The following is a 20182-nucleotide window of genomic DNA, read 5'->3' on the forward strand; positions in this document are numbered from 1 at the left end:
ATCCCAGCTATTCAGGAGGCCGAGGCAAGAACTGCCTAAACCTGGGAGGTGGAGGTTACAGTGAGCTGAGATTGCGCCACTGCACTCCAGCCTGGGTGACAGAGCTAGACTCCATCTTAAAAAAATAAATAAATAGATTTTTTTTTTAAATTAGCCTTTTTCATTTCCTTTGTAAATATGTTCTTACCTTTTAAGCTTTACTGATAAAATTCAAATTATAGTTAATAAAAAACCAAAGTTGAAATAAGTGAACAAATCTGTTCAAGGTGATGTAAGGTCAGCTGAGAGAAAGGATGAGTGGACCCAAAGTCAGGCAAGCAAGTTTACTGACCTGCTGGGCTGCTCTACAACAGTCAGAGGAAGCAGTCCAGAGCTTACAAAATGAGGGGTTTATATGGGGTGAGAGGGTTCTTAGGGAGTCTCTGGACAGAGATTATCTATGAGCTTGTAACAAGTACAAAGACTGTTTATCAGCTTGTGATAGACTTACAATACATCATCCTGTGACTTTTGTTCCGGTGGGCAGTTGGAAAAAAACAGTAATTTACAGGTATGTGTTTCTCATGACCTCCCCTGAGCTGCCCAGATGGCTATAACCAGGCTTTGCTCAACACATCGTGTCTGGTAGCCTTGCTGTGGCACCTAGGTAAGAGTTTAGGAATGCAGCTGCAGAGCAATCAGGGTGGGGGTCAGCTGCGCTGAGGGGGTTTTGTGAGGCAGCTTGTCCCTAACATTCTAGCCTTTTAATAGGTAATAGAAGAGGGGTGCTGTTGTCATCTGGCTGCTTCATGCTGGATAGGGGCGATGCTTGTGGGTGAGAGGCTAGACTGTACAGACTGTTTTTCCTGAAACTGTCGGTATTCTTGGAGCAGCATCGTATCTTATATTGTCCCATGGGTAAAAGCTCTAATACAGTCCTGTAAAAACTGGGTGGAGATGTAAGAGGCAGAGGCCAAATTCTAGGAGGAGGAAAAGAGTTACAGCAGGGCTTAGGAGAGGCAGCAGTCAGGGTGCCCAACTCCAAAGGTTAGTCTAGGAGTCTGAGAGTCGCTGTCTGATTTTAGAAGTTTTTCATTTAACTGTCAGGTAGCACCTTAACTAGCCCAGACTGGTTAGTGTAGAAGCAGCACTCTTCTCTTAAAAAGGTGCAGAGTCCACCTTTTACAGTAGTGAGGAGGTCCAAATCACGACAGTTTTGGAATGTGACTGCTGCCAGCGAGTCTATTTGGGACTGGAGGGCAAGGATGGATTTTGCTATGTCTTGTAAGCTGTCTGACAGATTTTTGGAGAGGGGGTGATAGTAGGACAGGGAAGTGGACAGCCCTGCCATCCCTGTTCCTGTGGCCACAGTAATTCCAAGTCCTATTGTTGTAACCAAGCGAGCATGAAATCACCACTGAGACAAAGACTAGGCCAAATTACAGGGTCTCTATTGCCGGCGGCCACAGAGGACTCGCATCTCTCTAACCCATGGCCCGGAAAGGAGGGTGTCAAGACCTTTTATGCCCGTAAACCACCTCCTGGGCAGGGGTGAGGTCGAGGGGCTTTGGACATTCCGAGGGCCAGGGGACTTTGGACATTCCCATTGTTACTTAAGTGGTTCACAGAAAGCAAGATAAATGTTAGTTTACACATTGGGTAGGGTGGAAAATTACAGACCTTAGTTACTTATTACAAGTCTTAGTTTTTCTTAAAATGGTGCAGGGGCCAAAAGGGCATTGGTTTGGACTGCTTGCCTGTCATATTAGGGTTACAGAGAGCAGTTTCAAAGGAAAGCTGAGGTATGGTTGAGGTATGCAGTTTATGGGGCAATTACCATGTCACACATACATTAACTCAAATGGGCTGAGGAACAAGGGTGCTTTTGGGCTGGTTCTGATGCGGGCTAGGGTTCTGGACTTCAAGAGTGAGTTTGGTTCACAGAGTTTTAAAGATCCCATTTGCCCTTTCAACTTTTCCTGATGACTGGGGTCAGTATGGGATATGGAGGTGCCACTGGATGCCGAGGGACTGAGAGACTTGTTGGGTGATTTGGGAGATGAAGCTAGGGCCATTGTCTATATGGAGCACAGGAGACCAAATCGAGAGATGATTTCTTTTAAAAGTATTGGAGAGACTGCTGCAGCTGTTTCTGAGGAAGTAGAAAACACTTCTACCCACCCAGAGAAGGTGTCTATAAGAGTACAAAGAGGGCCGCGCGCGGTGGCTCACGCCTATAATCCCAGCACTTTGGGAAGCTGAGGCGGGTGGATCACAAGGTCAAAAGATCGAGACCATCCTGGTCAACAAGGTGAAACCCCGTCTCTACTAAAAAATACAAAAATTAGCTGGGCATGGTGGCGCACGCCTGTAGTCCCAGCTACTCGGGAGGCTGAGGCAGGAGAATCGCTTGAACCCAGGAGGCGGAGGTTGCGGTGAGCCGAGATCGTGCCATTGCACTCCAGCCTGGGTAACAAGAGCAAAACTCTGTCTCAAAAAGAGTACAAAGAAACTTAGTCTTCTTGACAGGAGGCATGTGGGTGAAGTCTATTTGCCAGTCTTCCCCTGGGAGTGTTCCTCTTAGCTGATGTGTAGGGAGGGATAGGAGGAGAGCAGAAGGCCCCTTGGGAGGAAGGGACAGAGCATATATAACAGTTTGAGTTTATGTCTTTCAGTGAGGTAAATAGGTGTGGGGAGGAGAAATAAGGGTGAAGGAGAAGATATAGGGGGTGCATACCAATAAGGAAGGATTGGTGAAGAGATGTTAGAATTTCTTTGGTTTGTTCTCGGGAGAGAATGAGTTTCTGATCTTTGACTATCCAGTTCCCTTGGGAGGAGGCCCCTTGTTGTAGCAGTGAAGCTTTCTCAGTGGGGAAATATTAGGGTTGGATTGAGGGGGTAATGAGAAGGAGAGGAGCAGGGGCAGGGGCAGAAAAATGGGAGGCTTCTTTTGCTGCCTCATCAGCCTTTCTGTTTCCTCTAGAGATCTCATCTGACCCTGTTTGGTGTCCTGGCCAGTATATAACTCCTGCTTTAGCCGTGAGATGTGCAGCTTGGAGGAGTTGGTAAATAAGGAGACCATTAGTGATGGGGGTTGCATTGGCAGTAAGAAATCCTCTCTTTTGCCAGATGGCAGCATGAGAATGGAGAATGTGATAGGCATATTTGGAGTTGGTAAAAATGTTGACTCGTTTGTGTCTGACCTGCCCAGACCCTCGTTGCTTGAACCCCAGAGAGCGACCGAATTACACCAGGCAAATAGGCAGTTCAGGAGTTCAGGCTTTATTGGAGAGCCTCCGGGTGGACTGGACTCATGCCGGGTGTTAGACTTTTCGCCGAGTTCAATGAGGAAACAGAGACCGGAGTGAGGAAATTAAAAGCCAATTTATTCGGCTCCCGGGCGAGGTTCTATGGTCCGGGAAGGGGCCAGAGAAGTCGCGCCTCTCTTCTTGCGGCGTGGGGTTTTATAGGGAATAGAGGTAGCTGATTGACTATGGGGGAAACAAAGACGAGGTAGTTCTATTGGTTATTAAAAACTGGAGACGGGCTAGGTGAACAAAGCGGGGGCATTTCCATTGGGTATAAAGGGAGTGAGCACCGACGAGGGGCTGGCCAAGAACGTGCCGGGGGGGCTACTATAGGGCAGGTTCTTGGCGGGCTTTTTCAAAATTTCTGGCGAGTGCAGGCTGAGATTGGAATGCGGAAATGGGAAAGGTCCGCGTGGAGAGGGCAAATGCTGAGCAATGCGCTCAGAATGATGACGTAGTTTTTAGGCGCGGGGAGGTGGGGAGGTGTCCACTCGGCTCCCAAGGAGGCGCCGGCCTTACATTCCGACTTTTTGATGAAATAGGACATCGCTTCTTTTCTGACTACTTCCTGCTGAACAGGGGCGAAGTGGGGGGGGTCAGTTGGCTGGTGCCTCAGTCGGGATTCGGACATAGGGGTGAAGTAACATCTGGTTTATGGCTACCCTGGAAATTTCCCTTATGCGTGCTTGTAGAAACCTAAGAACGGGGCTAACATTAGTAAAAGACAAACTATGATTAAGGGAATTACAACGGGAGCCAGCCAGGTAAATATGGGAGATTGCCACCAGTTAAAGAAAGAGACTTGTACATTCTGTTTCCTTCGGAGGTCTTCCTGGAGGCGGTGGAGAGTATTGACATTTTCTTCTACTAGGCCTGTTTCATTGATGTAATAGCAACACTGTTCCTGGAGAAACAGACAGGTACCCCCTTTTTCTGCCGTTAACAGGTCTAGGGCCCGCCGGTTTTGGAGAGTTACCTGAGCCAGTGACGTTATCTGTTGCTGGAGAGATGCCAGAGAGGCGGCCGATGCTTCAATGGCCACCCGGAGCTTGTCCTCCAGCTGAGCGGCCGAAGTGACACTGTAACCCATAGATCCACTTCCTATCCCAGCTGCTGCCAGAGAGGTTGCTAAAGAGAGGCCTATTACTATTGGGAGGAAGACTGCTCGTTTGTTCTGGTGATTAGGGGAGGGTACAATGAGGGATAGGAACTCAGCTTGCCCATACACTTCTAACTGTGGGACTAGGGTGACGGGCACGCACGGGAACGTGAAGGACGTTTTGATAACTTTGGTTAGGGTTCCGTTACACCAAAAGTATCCTCCTGGGGGCGCATAAAGGGAAGATTTTACATTCACTGTGGTGTTGCACCTGAGGCTGGGGTTATTAGCTATTCCATAACATAGAGAGAGAGAGTGGGAATGTATTTTGAATAATGGGATTCCTGTTAAGGTGGTGTCAGGTCCTGTGGGCGTTCGTGACAGGTTGAATCCGGTCCGGAGGGGAACTGCAGCTAGGGGGGGTTGGTTAAGAGATGCACATAGAAAAGAATCTGTGAAGTTATCGGCTTCAGTTAAGCTCAACATGTTAGCACCTTGTCGTACTAGTGTTATCCATGAGAAAGGCTGGGGAGTGTTACTCGAGGGCTCGATTTGGTCAGTTAAGGTGGTTTCATTTTGTCGGATGGTGTTGCTCAATGAGTTAAGTCGGTCTATTTCTATGGGCAGAGTGCGGGTATAGACTCGATATATTAGCCACGTACCACTGGGGTGGCTATTTTGAAACCAGGAGTATATTTTGCCTGTAGTGCCCTTTGCCCAGCGGATGTTCCAGGGGTCACGGATAATAAGAGACACTTTACCTTGGTTGTCTAAAAGGAGCATATCACTTGGTGGGGCACCTTCAGTATGAAAGGGCTTGTGTATGACACAGTTAGCGTACGGGCACCCACCATAGGTTTGATTCCATAAACGACAGCGGTCCTGGGTTTGCTGATATAGGAAACAGAGGGCAAAGGCATCTTTAGAACTCCTAATAGTGTTGGACTTGGATTGCGGGAATTTGAACTTTATAGCTGACTGGCACCCCGCGGGTTGGCAGTCTGCTTGGGCGAGGTAATGAGTTTTAGTGGTGGGGCCATCTGCCCAGGACTCTTGAAGGTAGAACCGCCAGACATAGTAAGGACTGGCGTTAAGGGGAAGGACTAGAATGACTGTGATGAGAACGGTTTGGAGGGTCAGAGGATAACGAGCAAGGGCCCCGTGTGAGGCATAGGCGAGTGGGGCCCAAGGTTTCGGACCTCCACTGACGATCCTCAGGGGCCAATTTGAGGCGGGACACATGGTACCAAGGGTTGTGGCCTAAAAGTTTGGCGGCAGTTGGGGTAGTTAGGACAACGATGTGGGGTCCTGACCACCTGGGCTGCAGAGACCCTGGTTTGAGTTCCCGGAGGAGGACGCTGTCACCCGGCTGGAGAGGTACTGCAGGATGGGAGTCCTCCAGTCCTGGAACTGCAGGAAGAGTGCGGTCTGCGTGTTCCCTGAGTAAGTGGCGGAGAAGAGAGAGGTAGGGGAGGTAAGAAGCCAGAGGGGGTGGTTGTGCTGGGAGATTGTGAGAGACCAAAAAAGGCCGGCCGTACAGTAATTCAAAGGGGCTGAGACCTGTTGGCTCCCGTGGAGTAGCTCGGACCCGGGTCAGAGCAAGAGGTAGGAGTGTGGGCCAAGAGAGTTTTACCTCTATGGCGAGTTTGGCCAGATGGTCCTTGAGGATGCCGTGAGCCCGTTCAACCTTACCCGACAACTGAGGGTGGTAAGGGATGTGTAATTTCCAAGAGATGTTAAGGGACTCGGCAACCAGCTGGACCACCCGAGCGATGAATGCTGGGCCGTTGTCTGACTGGATGGTTACAGGCAGGCCAAAGCGAGGGATGATTTCCTGAATTAAGAGGGAGGCCACCGTGTCCGCAGTCTCCTTGGAGGTAGGGAAGGCTTCAATCCATCCAGAAAAGGTATCTACAAAAGTTAGGAGGTAGCGAAGCTTTTTGTGAGAGGGCATATGGTTAAAATCAATTTGCCAGTCTTGAGCTGGTAATTTGCCCCGCATCTGGTGAGTAGGCAACTGTGGCTTTAAGCCACCCTGAGAGGAGACTTTAGAGCAAGTGGCACATGCTTTGTGTACTTGCTCTATTGTCTGTTGCAAGCCCGGTAGGGAAAAAAGGGGCTGTACAAAGCGATATAACACCTTGGGTCCTATATGCAAGGATTGATGTATTTCAGCAATTATCTTTGAGGCCTGTGCCCGGGGAAGGGCGATTTTGTTATCCAGGAAAATCCAGCCCTGGTCTGACTCATTTCCCCCTTTTAATATGAGGGCCTGTTTTTCTGAGGGTGAGTAAACTGGCGGTGTAGCTGTGGCAAGGAAAAGAACCGGAGTTGGGGCTGGTCTGATATTAGTTAAGGATTTAGCTGCTGCATCTGCCCTTGCATTGCCCCGGGAAACAGCATCTTGCTGGGGCTGGTGCCCTCGACAATGAATGACAGCAACATCCTTGGGCAGCAGTAGGGCCTTCAGGAGATTAGAGATTTGAGTAGCATTGACTGTGGGAGATCCCTTTGTAGTGAGGAATCCCCGTTCTTTCCAGAGGGCAGAATGGCAATGGGTAATAAGGAAAGCATACTTTGAATCAGTATAAATATTCACTCGCTTTCCCTGTGCAAGCGTGAGAGCTCGGGTTAAGGCAATGAGTTCTGCTTTCTGCGAGGTGGTTCCATCAGGAAGTCGGCCAGCCTCGAGAGTAGCTGAATCTGTAACTACTGTGTAAGCTGCTCTTCGCTGTCCCTCAGCTGTTGTTATGGAACTCCCATCTACATATAGAGTGAGGTCTGGGTTAGGTAGAGGAAGGTCGGTTAGGCCTTCTCTGGGTTTGGCAAATGTGTTTATGAGTTCAGGACAGGAGTGGGCTGGGGAGGGAGAGTGAGATGGGAGAGGAAGCAAAGTAGCCGGATTAAGGGGGGAGGTGTGATGGAGGCTTACTGAAGGATTTTCAATGAAGAGTAGATGAAACTCCTGTAAACGGGAGGGTCCTAGATGCATGAGGGATTTATGAGAGAGAAGGTCAGTAAGTCGATGAGGAGAGAACACTGAGATGGGCTGGCCTAAAGTAAGCTTTAGGGATTCTTTGGTCAGCTCTGTTGCCACTCCTAGGGCTCGCAGGCACGGCTGCTATCCTCTGACAGTGGGATCGAGCTGTTTAGACAAATAGGCTACAGGACGATAGATGGGGCCTAGAGGTTGGGTTAAGACCGGCACTGCTGTTCCCTGTTTTTCATCAGTGAACAAGTGGAAAGGACGTGTAAGATCTGGCAATTGAAGAGGAGGTGCCATGGATAGGGCAGCCTGCAGAATTTTAAAGGCTTGCTTCACAGCCCCTGGATGGGAGAGAGGTCCCGTGGGAGTGTCTTTGGCTGCCGCATATAAGGGCTTAGCCAAAGTGGCAAAGTTAGGAATCCAGTGACGGAAAAAAACCCACAAATCCTAGAAAGGGGAGGATTTCATCAGCCTTTTCCGGGGGCTGCAGTGCAAGTAGTGCCTTCCGACGGTCGGTTGTTAAGCCTTTAGTTTGGGGAGTTAGATGAATACCTAAATAGATTACCGAGGTGACCGACAGCTGTGCTTTGGAGGGGGAAACCCGGTATCCCCTAGACCCAAGGAAATTAAGGAGAGTGGCAGTATGCTGCTGTGACATGGAGAGGGAAGAGCTGCAAAGCAGCAGGTCATCCACGTACTGCAAGAGGAGACTAGGCTGCAGGGGGCAAGAGGTTAGATCAGCCGCTAATGCTTGTCCAAATATATGAGGGCTGTCTCTAAAGCCCTGGGGCAGGACTGTCCAGGTCAACTGCTGTGAGAGGTTAGTGTCTGGATCAGTCCAAGTAAAGGCAAAGAGGAAATATGAATCCGGGTGTAGGGGGATGGTAAAAAAGGCATCCTTGAGGTCAAGAACTGTAAAATGAGAGGTATTAGAGGGAACATGGGATAAGAGGGTGTAAGGGTTGGGAACCACTGGGTGGAGGGGAATTACTGCCTTATTGATAAGGTGTAGGTCCTGAACTAGGTGATAGCTGCACAGCTTTTGGACTGGCAAGATAGGAGTATTGCAAGGGGGAACTGGTAGGAATAAAGAGTCTCTGTGCTAGGAGTTAGGTGATAATAGGCTTTAGGCCCTGGTGGTGGGTTTTTGAGATGGGAAACTGAGGATGTGAGGGAAAGTGGGTAGGATTTTTAAGAAGTATTTTAACTGGCATGTGATGTCTGGCCATTACAGGCTTAGAGGTATTCCATATTAAGGGATTAACCACATTAGGAGGGATAGGGGGTTGAGACAAGGGGTTGAGCCCAGGCATAGGGTTGGTTAGAAGGGGCAGTAGGAGGCAAGTGAGTGATAGGTTTGAGTATGGGGGCCAGTAAGTTGGGGAGTGGCCTCCACAGTTTGGAAAATATCTCATCCTAATAGGGGAACTGAGCATGAGGGTATGATTAGAAAAGACTGAGAAAAGGGGTGTTTTTGGAGGACACAGGCTAAAGGATGAGTTTGATTAGGGTAGGAAGGCTCTCCGTTAATTCCCATAACTGAAACCTGGGAAGGTATACTAGGCCCTGAGTAGGAAGGCAATACAGAACAGGCAACCCCCATGTCCATTAAGAAGAAAATGGACTTACCCGCTACTTGCAGCATTTTCCTAGGCTTGGCAAGGGTGATGGGGGTCCTCGAGTCTGGGCTGCATCAATTGTCCATGAGGCCGAGGAGTTTAAATGAAGGGACCGCATTCTTTGGACCGGCCTGCCCCTCACATGGAGATGCAGGGGGTGAGCCTGTAGTCCGGAATGGGCAGTCTACCTTCTAGTGTTTAGTCTGTTTGCAGATAGGACAGGGTCCAGGGGCTGGACCTGGACAGGGGCACAGTTAGGCCTAGTGCCCCTCCTGGCTGCATTTGAAGCAGGGCCTGGGTGTGACCTTTGAAGCAGTTTGGACAGGTCTTGGGGGACCTTTTTGGAGGAACTTGGAGGAGTTCCTTAAACTAGACGCTGGGTGAGCTGCTGGCCTTAGGGGTGCTACAATGGCTTGGGTTTGGAGGCTTACCTGTTGCTGTAAATGGGCCTGGCGGATGGCCTCAGCCTTTTCCTCTCGGCTATTAAAACTTTAAATGCCATGTTTACCAGGTCTCCGATGGGAGTTTGGGTTTACTTGGGTATGTAGGACTATAGCGTTGGTTAATTGGTTAAGGAAGGTAGCTGGGTTAAGTTATAGGCCTGAGTGAGATAGGGGATTTTTAGTGTAAACAGTAGGATTGGTGGAGAATGACCCCAGGCGTTTTTAATGGTGGCTAAATTAGAGAGAGAGAAGGGAACGCGTACTTGGATGACACCTTTCGTTGTAGCCAGTTTGCAGAGGGGACAAAGGAGGGAGTTCTCATTGGTGGGAGCGCTGTGTAGGTGAGTGTGAGCACTAGCAGGAGAGGCTATGTTAGGACTCGGAGGAGGAGGAGGTGAAGGGGTTGGGAGCAGCTTGAAAGAGGAGGAGGAGGGGGGTTGGGAGCAGGTTGAAAGAGGAGGAGGAGGAGGGGGTTGGGAGCAGCTTGAAAGAGGAGGAGGGGGAGGGGGGTTGGGGCAGTTTGAAAGAGGAGGCCCACACAAGCCCCGTAGCTGTTAGGCTGTGGGACTACACATAAACTCAGTCACACAGACACTCACTCAAGAGCAGGAGAAAGGAAAAGTACCCAAGCGGGAGCCGGCTCGCGAAAGAGCGAGTTGAAGTTTGAGACCCAGAGGTTTAAAGGGCTCCTAATTACCCAAACCGCCGCCGCTGCGGAGATGATCGGTAGGGCGGATCAGCGTCCCAAGCCGTCCCACCGAACACCTACGAGCACGAGAGGATGCAGGATCAACGAGACGTCTCCCGAAGAACCCTGACCCTGGGTGACCCCTTACGGGGAGAAAGACAAAAGTGTACGGACGTCTCCGCCACACTTAAGTCTTCGAAATGAGACCGGGGCTACGGGGCCCGCGGTAAACGAGGGGAGGGGGGGTCCCTGACGCGGCCGCGTTGTCGAGCAGGGAGTCCGAGGAGCAGCCAGCGGGAAAAGTTGTGGGTAATAGAAGCCTTACCTTGGGGTGGAAGGCTCCCGGTCTCGCAGAGGGTTTCGGCACCAAATGTTAGACTTTTTGCCGAGTTCAATGAGGAAACAGAGACCGGAGTGAGGAAATTAAAAGCCAATTTATTCGGCTCCCGGGCGAGGTTCTATGGTCCGGGAAGGGGCCAGAGAAGTCGCGCTTCTCTTCTTGCGGCGTGGGGTTTTATAGGGAATAGAGGTAGCTGATTGACTACGGGGGGAAACAAAGACGAGGTAGTTCTACTGGTTATTAAAAACTGGAGACGGGCTAGGTGAACAAAGCGGGGGCATTTCCATTGGGTATAAAGGGAGTGAGCACCGACGAGGGGCTGGCCAAGAACGTGCCGGGGGGGCTACTATAGGGCAGGTTCTTGGCGGGCTTTTTCAAAATTTCTGGCGAGTGCAGGCTGAGATTGGAATGCGGAAATGGGAAAGGGGGGGCCCACGTGGAGAGGGCAAATGCTGAGCAATGCGCTCAGAATGATGACGTAGTTTTTAGGCGCGGGGAGGGGGGGAGGTGTCCACTCGGCTCCCAAGGAGGCACCGGCCTTACACCGGGGGAAGAGTCAGCAGTATCGCGCCGGCTTTCTTTGTTCTGTGGTTTTTATAGGGGTAGAGGGACTGGGGGAGTGGGAAAGCTGGTGTGGCGGGGTGGCGATTGGTTAGGTTGGATGTCAGGCGGGAAGTCTGCTGGGCGGGAGTTAGTTGGGCGGGAAGCTGCTGGAGAGCTGATGGGGCAGTCGGTGATTGGTCAGGCCTTGGGCGGGAAGCTTGTGAGGCAGGAGCTGACGGGGCGGGTAATGATTGGTTAGGTCTGTTGCTGGGCAGAAAGTAGCTAGAGTTGCGTCAGCCGGGATTGTCCGTGCTGATCCAGGACCCGGAAAAAGGAAGAGGGGCCTTTTAAGTGGAGAAGCCGAGTACTTTCCACGTGGCTGGGACCTGGGTGGGGTGAGAGGGGACCTTGGGTGGGGTGAGGGGGGGCCCGAGGGTCTCCTGCCAGACAGTTTGCCCTTGGAGAGGGTTAGGGTCCTAGTAAGAGCTATAAGTTCTGCCTTTTGAGAGGAGGTCACCAGGGGCAGGGGTTTACCTTCAATTACTCGGTCAAGGGAGACGATTGCATACCCAGCAATTTTATGGGAGTCAACTGACTTGGAAGAGGATAACTATAGTTATTTATAGTCAACTATAAATAACTGGTCGTCAGGACTGGGGAGAGGTTCAAGGGAGATATTAGAGAAATGAGGCTGTAGGTGATATTAAGGGGAGGGGTCGATTTCAGTATCAGAGTGGTTGGGAGGGGAGGAAGACACTGGAAGTAGAGATGCAGGATTGAGGGGAGCACTTTAGGAGAGGTGGAACTCAATAGTTTTCAAGAAAGAGGGAATAGAGTAGTTAGATATGAGAAGGAGAAAGTGTGCTCAGTGCTCGAGAGGAGAGATCTTGTAGATTATGTGGGCTGTGAACTATGGTGTCTTGCCTGAATGCTAGTTTTTCTGCTTTCTAAGTCTAGGGTGGTGGCTGCTGCTAGGGCTTTAACAAGCAGGTCGGCCACCTTTTGGTGGTGGTGTCTAGTTGTTTAGATAGGTAAACTATGGAGGCAAAGGAAGGAGGACCTCCTTTTTGTTATCCAAGGACACCAAGGGCTATTCCATGGTTTTTGGCCATGCAGAGTGAAGGGCTGCGAGATTCCAGGCAAAGATAGAGCAGGAGTGGTTACGAGGGTGGTTTTAAGCTTGTGGAGGCTAGGCATTATGTTGAATTTAGAATTTAGGGGCTCATTTAGAGGGCCTTTGGCTGCTTCATAGAGGGGGCAGGCTAGGAGGGCAAAGTTAAGAATTTATATTCTGAGTAAGCCTGCCAGTCCTAAGAAAGAAAAGATTTCAGCTGGGGACAGTGTCACGCCTGTAATCCCAGCACTTTGGGAGGCTGAGGTGGGCAGATCACGAGAGGTCAGGAGTACAAGACCAGCCTGACCACCATGATGAAACCCCGTCCCTACTTAAAATACAAAATTGGCCGGGCATGGTGGCGCATGCTTGTAATCCCAGCTACTTGGGAGGCTGAGACAGGAGAATCGCTTGAACTCAGGAGGCAGAAGTTGCAGTGAGATGAAATTGTGCCATTGCACTCCTGCCTGGGCATCAAGAGTGAAATTCCACCTCAAAAAAAAAAAAAGGAAAAAGGAAGAAAGGATTTTACTCTTAGAGGAAGCGGGGTGGAGGTAGGTTGTCTATTAATGCTGCCCATGCTGGGGTCATGACTTGGGCCCCGGGGGAGAGAGTTGGACTCCTAAGTCTGTCACTGTTGGAGAGGACAGTTGTGCTTTCGACAGGAAACCCTATATCCTTTACCAAATTAAGAGGGGTAATAGTGTGAGTCTGAGAGTCCGCTGCGGGGCGCTACAGGGGAGGAGGTTGTCCGCATACTGGAGGAGTCGGTTAGGGGAGACATCAAGGGAAGTTCGATCTTGAGCTAGAGCTTGTCCACAGAAATGGGGGCTATCTCTAAAGCCTGGGGGGAGGAATGTCCAAATAAGGTGTCATGACTGGAGGGTTTCAGGGTCAGTCCAAGTAAAAGCAAAAAGATTTTGGGAGTCAGGGTGCAGAGGAATGGTAAAAAAAAAAAAAGGCATCCTTTAGTTCTATGGCCAAGTCATGGGTGGTGTCTGGAGGGATAAGCAAAAGGAGCATCTAGGGACTGGGAACTACTGGATGGATGAGAAGGACTGCCCGATTGATGGCCCGGATGTCTTGGACTAGCCAATATGAGCCATTTGCCTTTGTGACAGGGAGTATAGGGGTATTGTATGGAGAATGAGTCAGCCTAAGGTGGCCTTTCCAGAGGAGTCTGTTTACAATGGACCATAAGCCCTTTAGATGTGTTAATGAAAAGAGATACTGAGAGACATTAGGAAATCTGGAGGAATCTTTTAGCTGGAATTTGATTGGATCATGGTGAGCTGCTAGGAAGTGATAGTGGTATCCCACACGATTGGATTAACAAAAGAAGCAGGGAATGGATATTGAGGGGAGGGGTCGAGGGCTGGCGTGGTAGTGGAGAGGAGAGAATCTGGTTGTGGGGAACAGAAAAAGGTGACAGAAGCTTTGAATTTGGTTAGGTCTCTGCCTAGGATAGGTAGGGCAATAAGGCATGATAAGAAAAGAATGTGAGAAAACAGTATCAAATAGAGAACAAATAAGATGTCTGATGGCACGTGGGCATGAAATGAGTCCATCAACCCCCACAACTGAGACCTGAGAGGAATGAGTGGGTCCTGAAAATTCCAGCAAAGGTGGCCCCAGTACTGATTAAAAAAGAGATTGGCTTACCTGCTACTAGAAGAGTTACCCTGGGCTTCAATGCAGTAATGGCAGATGGGGCCAGGGGTCCTGGAACTCGTTAGTTTTCAGTGGGTATGCTGTGACGCTGTGGGAGTGCAAGCAATTCTTCACTTTTCGTTTTGCTGAAGGGTTGGTGGCTCTAAGGTCCAGCCTTTTCTCTCTGTCTGTTGAGAGAACAGTCAGACTTCCAGTGGCCTGTCTGCTGGCAGACTGGGCAAGGACTTTTTAAGTACTTGTGGGTTAGGACATGCCTGCGCCCAGTGACCTACTTTGCCACATTTAAAAGAAGGCCCAGGAGGGCTACTGCTATTGGGTCTTTTGTGCCCTTAGGTACTATGGCTGGGCTGATGGATAGAAGCTACTATTTAGCACATGCTCTTTGTCCTTTATCTAATTTACTTTGCTCATCCCTGTTATTGAAGACTTTAAAAGCCAGATTAAGGAGGTCTTGTTTTGTTTTGTTTTGTTTGTTTGTTTGCTTTTGAGACAGAGTTTTGCTCTTGTTGCCCAGGCTGGAGTACAGTGGTATGATCTTGGCCCACTGCAATCTCCATCTCCCAGGTTCAAGTGATTTTCTTGCCTCAGCCTCCCAAGTAGCTGGGATTACAGGCATGCACCACCACACCCGGCTAATTTTGTATTTTTAGTAGAGATGGGTTTCTCCATATTGGGCGGGCTGGTCTCGAACTCCTGACCTCAGGGGATCCGCCCGCCTCAGCCTCCCAAAGTGCTGAGATTACAGGTGTGAGCCACCATGCCTGGCTTTGTTGTGGGGTTTGAGGGCCATCTTCAGCCTTTTTGTTTGTGCCAGATGTGGGGGGCAGATTGGGAGATAAAATGGGTATTAAGAAGAATAGTTCCTTCTCAGGAGTCAGGGTTAACGTGATTTTTGGAGGGCCTCTGTAAGGTGGGAAAGGAATTGGGCAGGATTTTCATCTGCTCTTTGGTAAATTTCTTTTGAGTTTTTCAGAATTCACAGCCTTATGGGCAGCTTTGTTAAGGCAAAGTAATCATATGATTACAGGATGCCCGGCTGGGGTCTGTGGGTTGGTGTTCCCAGGAAGGCTCTTCCCGGGGGATGGCAGCGGCTTCTATGGGCTTAGTAAAATTTTGTCGATGAAGATCATCCGCATGTGCCTGGGCTGAAAGCCATACTCTTTCCTTCTCTTCCGGAGGGTTAGAAGAGAGGATAATATGGAGATCATGCCAAATGAGTTAATAAGACTAGGTGAGATATTTAAATTCTCTGATATAAGTATTGGGATCAAAGGAGAAAGACCCAAGATTTTTTTTCAAACTGGAAGAGATTGGAGAGGGAGAAGGGGACGTGGACTTGGACGATCCCTTTGGTCCCTGCTATCTCCTGGAGGGGAAGCAAGGGAGCTGGTTGCTAGGCATGTTGGGCTCACGAGTGGGTAAGGGGTGGGGATGGAGAGGTCTCAGAGTCAGAAGCACGGTGGTTGGATAGAGCAGGGAAAAGGGGTAGGGCCAGAGCAGGGCATACAATGAAGGATCATGATGCTGTAGTGGGGGATCAAGATTCGGTCAAGGAAGAGGAAAATTGGCAGGGTCAAAAAAAAGGAGTCATCTGCTGGGGCTATGGGGAGTGTGGCAGGAGATGAGTCAGGTTTGGAGAGGGTGAGGAGGATTTGGAAAGTAGAACAGGGTGGGCAGAGAGAAGGATGACTATGGAGAGTGAAGAAAGCCTGAACTAATAAGACCATTTCCCACTGTGATAGCAAAACTGTCTAAGTCTCTAAGTATATTGAAATCAAAAGTGCCATTTTCAGGCCACTGGGAGCCATTGTCTAATTTGTATTGAGGCCAAGCGGTATTGCAGTAAAAGATATGCCTCTTAGAACAGACCTCTGAACGGAGGCCAAGGGCACTGAGATTACACAGGAGACACCCAAAGGGGATAGTTTAGGGACGGGTAGACCGAGAGGCTTCCATAGTGAATGGGGGAGGGAGGTAAAGGAAGAAGAGACTGCCGATGACAAGGACAGTGGGGACATCCCCTGTCCAACAGGCTTTGTCCAGAATAGAGGAGGTAGCCGCCAAGTCAGGCTGGAGGAATTGGAGGTCTGAAGGCCGGAGGAAGCTCTCGGCCCAGCGCTGGGTCTGGGTCTTTCAGGAAGGCGGAGATGGTCAAGGGTCCCGGGTAAACTGCAAGAGTCTCTCTTACTCACTCCAGCGAAGACTCTGATGGTGAATGAGGTCACCAACAATGGGAGAGTCTGGGAGATCCTCCGGATCTTTAGCAGGTTCAGGAAGGGGAGGGTGGGCGGGAGAGGGGTAATAGGAAAGCGAGGGAGGGAGATATATATATATATATATATACAGAGAGAGAGAGAGAGAGAGGAGGGAGAGACAGAGAGAGAGAGCGTGCGCGCGCACCCTCTAAGGGTGTCCAGCCAGAGTCTAGCCCTTCCCGGGTTTTGGCACCAAAATCTAAGGTCAACGGAGAGAAAGGAAGAGAAGACCCAGTCAGGCAGGCAAGTTTTTTGACCTGCTAGTGTGCTCCATGACAGTCAGAAGAGGCAGCCCCAAGCTTACAAAATGAGAGGGTTTATGTGGGGTGAGAGGGGCCTAAGGAAGTCTCCGGATGGAGATAATCTATCAGCTTGTAACAAGCACCAAGATAGTTTAGCAGCATCTGACAAATTTACAATACATCATCCTGTGACTTTCACGGCAGCAATTAAAAAAAAAAACAAAAAACAGGAATTTACATGTATGTGTAAAACAGAAATTTACAAGTACGTTTCTTATTACCTCCCCCGTGCTGTCCAGATGGCTATAATCAGGCTTTGCTCATAGTAGCATGTCTGGTAGCCTTGCTGTGGCGCCTAGATAAGAGTTTAGGGGCCAGGCGCAGTGGCTCACGCCTGTAATCCCAACACTTTGGGAGGCCAAGGCGGGTGGATCACGAGGTCAAGAGATCGAGACCATCCTGGTCGACAAGGTGAAACCCCATCTCTACTAAAAATACAAAAAATTAGCCGGGCATAGTGGCGCGTTCCTGTAATCCCAGCTACTGAGGAGGCTGAGGCAGGAGAATTGCCTGAACCTAGGAGGCGGAGGTTGCGGTGAGCCGAGATTGCACCATTGCACTCCAGCCTGGGTAACGAGAGTGAAATTCCGTCTCAAAAAAAAAAAAAAAAAAAGTTTAGGAATGTGGCTGCAGAGCAATCAGGGTGGGGGTCAGCTGCATTGAGGGGTTTTCTGGGGCAGCTTGTCCCTAGCAGTTGGCAAACTTAGAGAACAGCAGTGCTTATTAGAAGAGATGCATATCTTTTTTTTTTTTTTTTTTTTGAGATGGAGTCTCACTGTGTTGCCCAGGCTGGAGTGCAGTGGCATGATCTTGGCTCACTGCAACCTTTGCCTCCCAGGTTCAAGTGATTCTCCTGCATCAGCCTCCCAAGTAGCTGAGACTACAGGCATCCAGCACCACACCCAGTTAATTTTTTGTATTTTCAGTAGAGACAGGGTTTCTCCATATTGGTCAGGCTGGTCTCAAACTCCTGACCTCGTGATTTGACTGCCTCGGCCTCCCAAATTGCTGGAATTATAGGCGTGAGCCACCGCACTGGGCCAGAAGAGACACATATCTGACTCAAATGTCAAATCAGGCAATCCTATTACTTGGGACATTCTCCCACCCTTACCCTACTCACTAACGTGCTCAAAGCTCTCCCTCCCTGAAGACACTGGACTGTGCCCTACTGTGTGTCCCTGGTGTTTTTCTGCTTTGCAAATTCTTACACTGCCTCCTTGTGGTAGCGTTTTTTTGTTGTTGTTGTTGTTGTTGTCTTTTAATATAGTTTTTCTGCCTTCACAAATATGAGAGAATTCAGAAAACAGGCATTATTTTTCTCTAAATACAGCCATCCAATTGACGGACCAGGAAGAACTGGGGTTGGGGAAAGAAAACCTTAAAATCCCAAAGGGTTCTGTTTGTATGGAAAGGGTTAACCAGGATATTCCTCGCAGCCTCAGGGCATTCAGCTGCTCTCCTGAGAAGCTACATTCCCACACCTCAGGGTGTCCTCTGGAAAGAGATGACCTAGGGGCTGATATTCTTCCAAAAGACATAGCTATTGTGTTTATCTTGGGTTATCCCAAAACAGTCCTAAAACTCAAGACTGAAAAAAGAGCAGAATGTGGCTGAGGAAACTTTGTTCCATCAAGTTTCCAAACAGAAACCTGAATTTAAAGATGTCCTGATAAGGCATTTGTGCCTAGGGAAGATAAAAGAAGAAAAAGAAGAAGATTTTTTGACAGTGGAATGTTAGGGGATTATTTTTTGCTTTCCTCTCATGAAATATTTACAAATAGAAAAGTACAATAAAAAAGAAAAAGTTGATAATGTGAATTGGAGGGGAGGAGTTGGTTTTGGGAAATGTTAAAAAGAAACTGGAAATTTAAGATTTTTACTGCAAGCCAAGTTAGACTGGCTGAAACAGAGTAGTGGATTTGAGACCCTGCTTGACACACATTTGGAAAACGCAGGAGAAAAAAAAAAAAACAGTGCCTCTGATTAAAGTTAAAATAATTAAATAGCAGGTAATTAGACCGAAGTGGCTCTAGGGATCTAGGTTCCTGTGTAACAACAACAACAACAACAACAAAAATCTAACTCAAATCCATAACTCGAATCCGTATCTTGTTAGTTACTACCTTAGGAGAAAACAAAATTCAGGCTTAATCAACCATAAATCTCCAATTAATCTGATTATATAACCAGAAAATTTTCTCCTGGACACTCCAAATGAAGCGACTTCATAACTGTACCCAATCAATTCTTTAATTTGCTTTGCTTCCTCCCAAACCTTAAAGCCTTTTCTTTCTTTCTTTTTTTTTTTTTTTTTTTTGAGACGGAGTTTTGCTCTTGTTGCCCAGGCTGGAGTGCAATGGTGCGATCTCAGCTCACTGCAACCTACCCCCCTGGGGTTCAAGCGATTCTCCTGCCTCACCCTACCAAGTATCTAGGATTACTGGCATGCACCACCACACCCGGCTAATTTTGTATTTTTAGTAGAGATGCGGTTTCTCCATGCTGGTCAGGCTGGCCTCGAACTCCTGACCTCATGTGATCCGCCTGCCTCGGCCTCCCAAAGTGCTGGCATTACAGGCACGAGCCAACCACGCCCGGCTAAAGCCTTTTCTTCAAGACCCTCTCTGGTAGTCCCTAAATGACAAACCATGTCTGGGGGTTACCCCATTGGTTAATCACTGTTTGCTCATATTAACTCTTTAATGGTGCCTCCGTTTATTTTTGAACAGGGTAAAGTAGGGACTGGGGACCCCAGAGACCACAGCTCCATCCACGCAGGACACCTGCACTCAGTCAGCATCTTTCCCTGATGCCCTTCTCATCACCTCATAACCTGGGGAAGACGCGGGGCTGCGGGCGCAGAGCTGCAAGCCGCTGAGGCCAAAGCTGCCGCTCTCCTGAAACGGGACAGGACGCCAGGGGTCCCTGCACCGGAGGAGACTGAGGGCTGAGCTACGTGGAACTCAGGCTCACCGACTTGGTCCCGTCACCGCCATTTCTGGCTGGCTCCGATGAGGCCTCCCCGGTGTCCGGATGCCCTGCCCCGCACACTCACCATTTTGCGGCTTCAGAGGTGTCCTGGGGTCTTAGCTATGAATGTTCCAATACCAGTAGGTCACAGAGCGATGGAAGGTGAGGCTGAGGCTGTGGCCGAATCACCAAGACCTCCAGGAAACAGGACACATGACAGAAAAGCAAGAACCTCAAGCTCTGGCTGGAGCGAGACAAAGACCCCGCCAGATACCAGGAGCCGCCCCTTCCTCTCTGGCTGTGAATCTGATTGGACAGTTCCCACCCCAGAGTCTTGATTGGATAGGGCTCCAGGCTCCCCGCCCTCAGGCCTTGAGTGACAGAAGATGCAACCGGACAGAGCACTGAATGAGGCAAGAATGACAGGCTCTTGGTGCCTGTCATTTTCAGAAAGGGCTTTCTGTCTGTGCTGGGTTTAGTTCTCCCCAGGGGTAATTTTTTAATCTTGTGTTTAAGGTTATGTCCAGTTATAAATTGTATACACACACATATGTATGTTGTTTATAAATGGAAATACTATAATAATTACTATTTTAATATTTAATATTTCATAACTTTTCTGGCCTCTGATCTTCTAAGTAGGCAACCTGAGATTTTAGAAGAAAAGCAATCCTCTAAGAAATAAGATGTGTTAGGGCCGGGCGTGGTGGCTCACGCCTGTAATCCAAGCACTTTGGAGGCCAAGGCGGGCGGATCACCTGAAGTCAGGAGTTCAAGACCAGCCTGACCAACATGATGAAACCCCGTCTTTAAAAAAAAAAAAAAAAAAAAATTAAAAAAAAAAAGAAAAGAAAAGAAATAA

At 49.1% G+C, this 20182-nt stretch overlaps 2 protein-coding genes across 4 annotated transcripts in view; one reads left to right on the forward strand and one right to left on the reverse strand.

Moving 5' to 3' along the window:
* Positions 1-20182, forward strand: part of LOC105710986 (zinc finger protein 93) — a 491114-nt gene that overhangs the window by 292746 nt on the left and 178186 nt on the right. The window lies entirely within an intron of this gene.
* Positions 3335-19605, reverse strand: LOC135276765 (endogenous retrovirus group FC1 Env polyprotein-like). 3 transcript variants are annotated; one of them, XR_010344310.1, is made up of 4 exons: positions 19406-19605; positions 13782-13957; positions 3807-6297; positions 3335-3470 (listed from the first exon to the last, which is right to left on the reverse strand). XR_010344310.1 is itself a non-coding variant. In XM_064381555.1 (3 exons), exon 3 carries the CDS (start codon positions 5626-5628, stop codon positions 3964-3966), a length of 1665 nt encoding a protein of 554 aa, XP_064237625.1. In that variant the 5' UTR covers positions 5629-6297; positions 13782-13957; positions 19406-19605; the 3' UTR covers positions 3335-3963. The 3 variants fall into 3 exon arrangements, 2 of the variants coding, with proteins under 2 accessions (XP_064237625.1, XP_064237627.1); XM_064381555.1 differs by having other exon boundaries at positions 3335-6297; XM_064381557.1 differs by lacking the exons at positions 13782-13957; positions 19406-19605 and adding an exon at positions 9002-10272 and having other exon boundaries at positions 3335-6297.

Source organism: Aotus nancymaae, unplaced genomic scaffold (assembly GCF_030222135.1).
Source record: "Aotus nancymaae isolate 86718 unplaced genomic scaffold, 86718_ANA_hifiasm-v0.15.2.pri h1tg000028l, whole genome shotgun sequence".
In the NCBI taxonomy this organism is placed as follows: Eukaryota; Metazoa; Chordata; class Mammalia; order Primates; family Aotidae; genus Aotus; species Aotus nancymaae.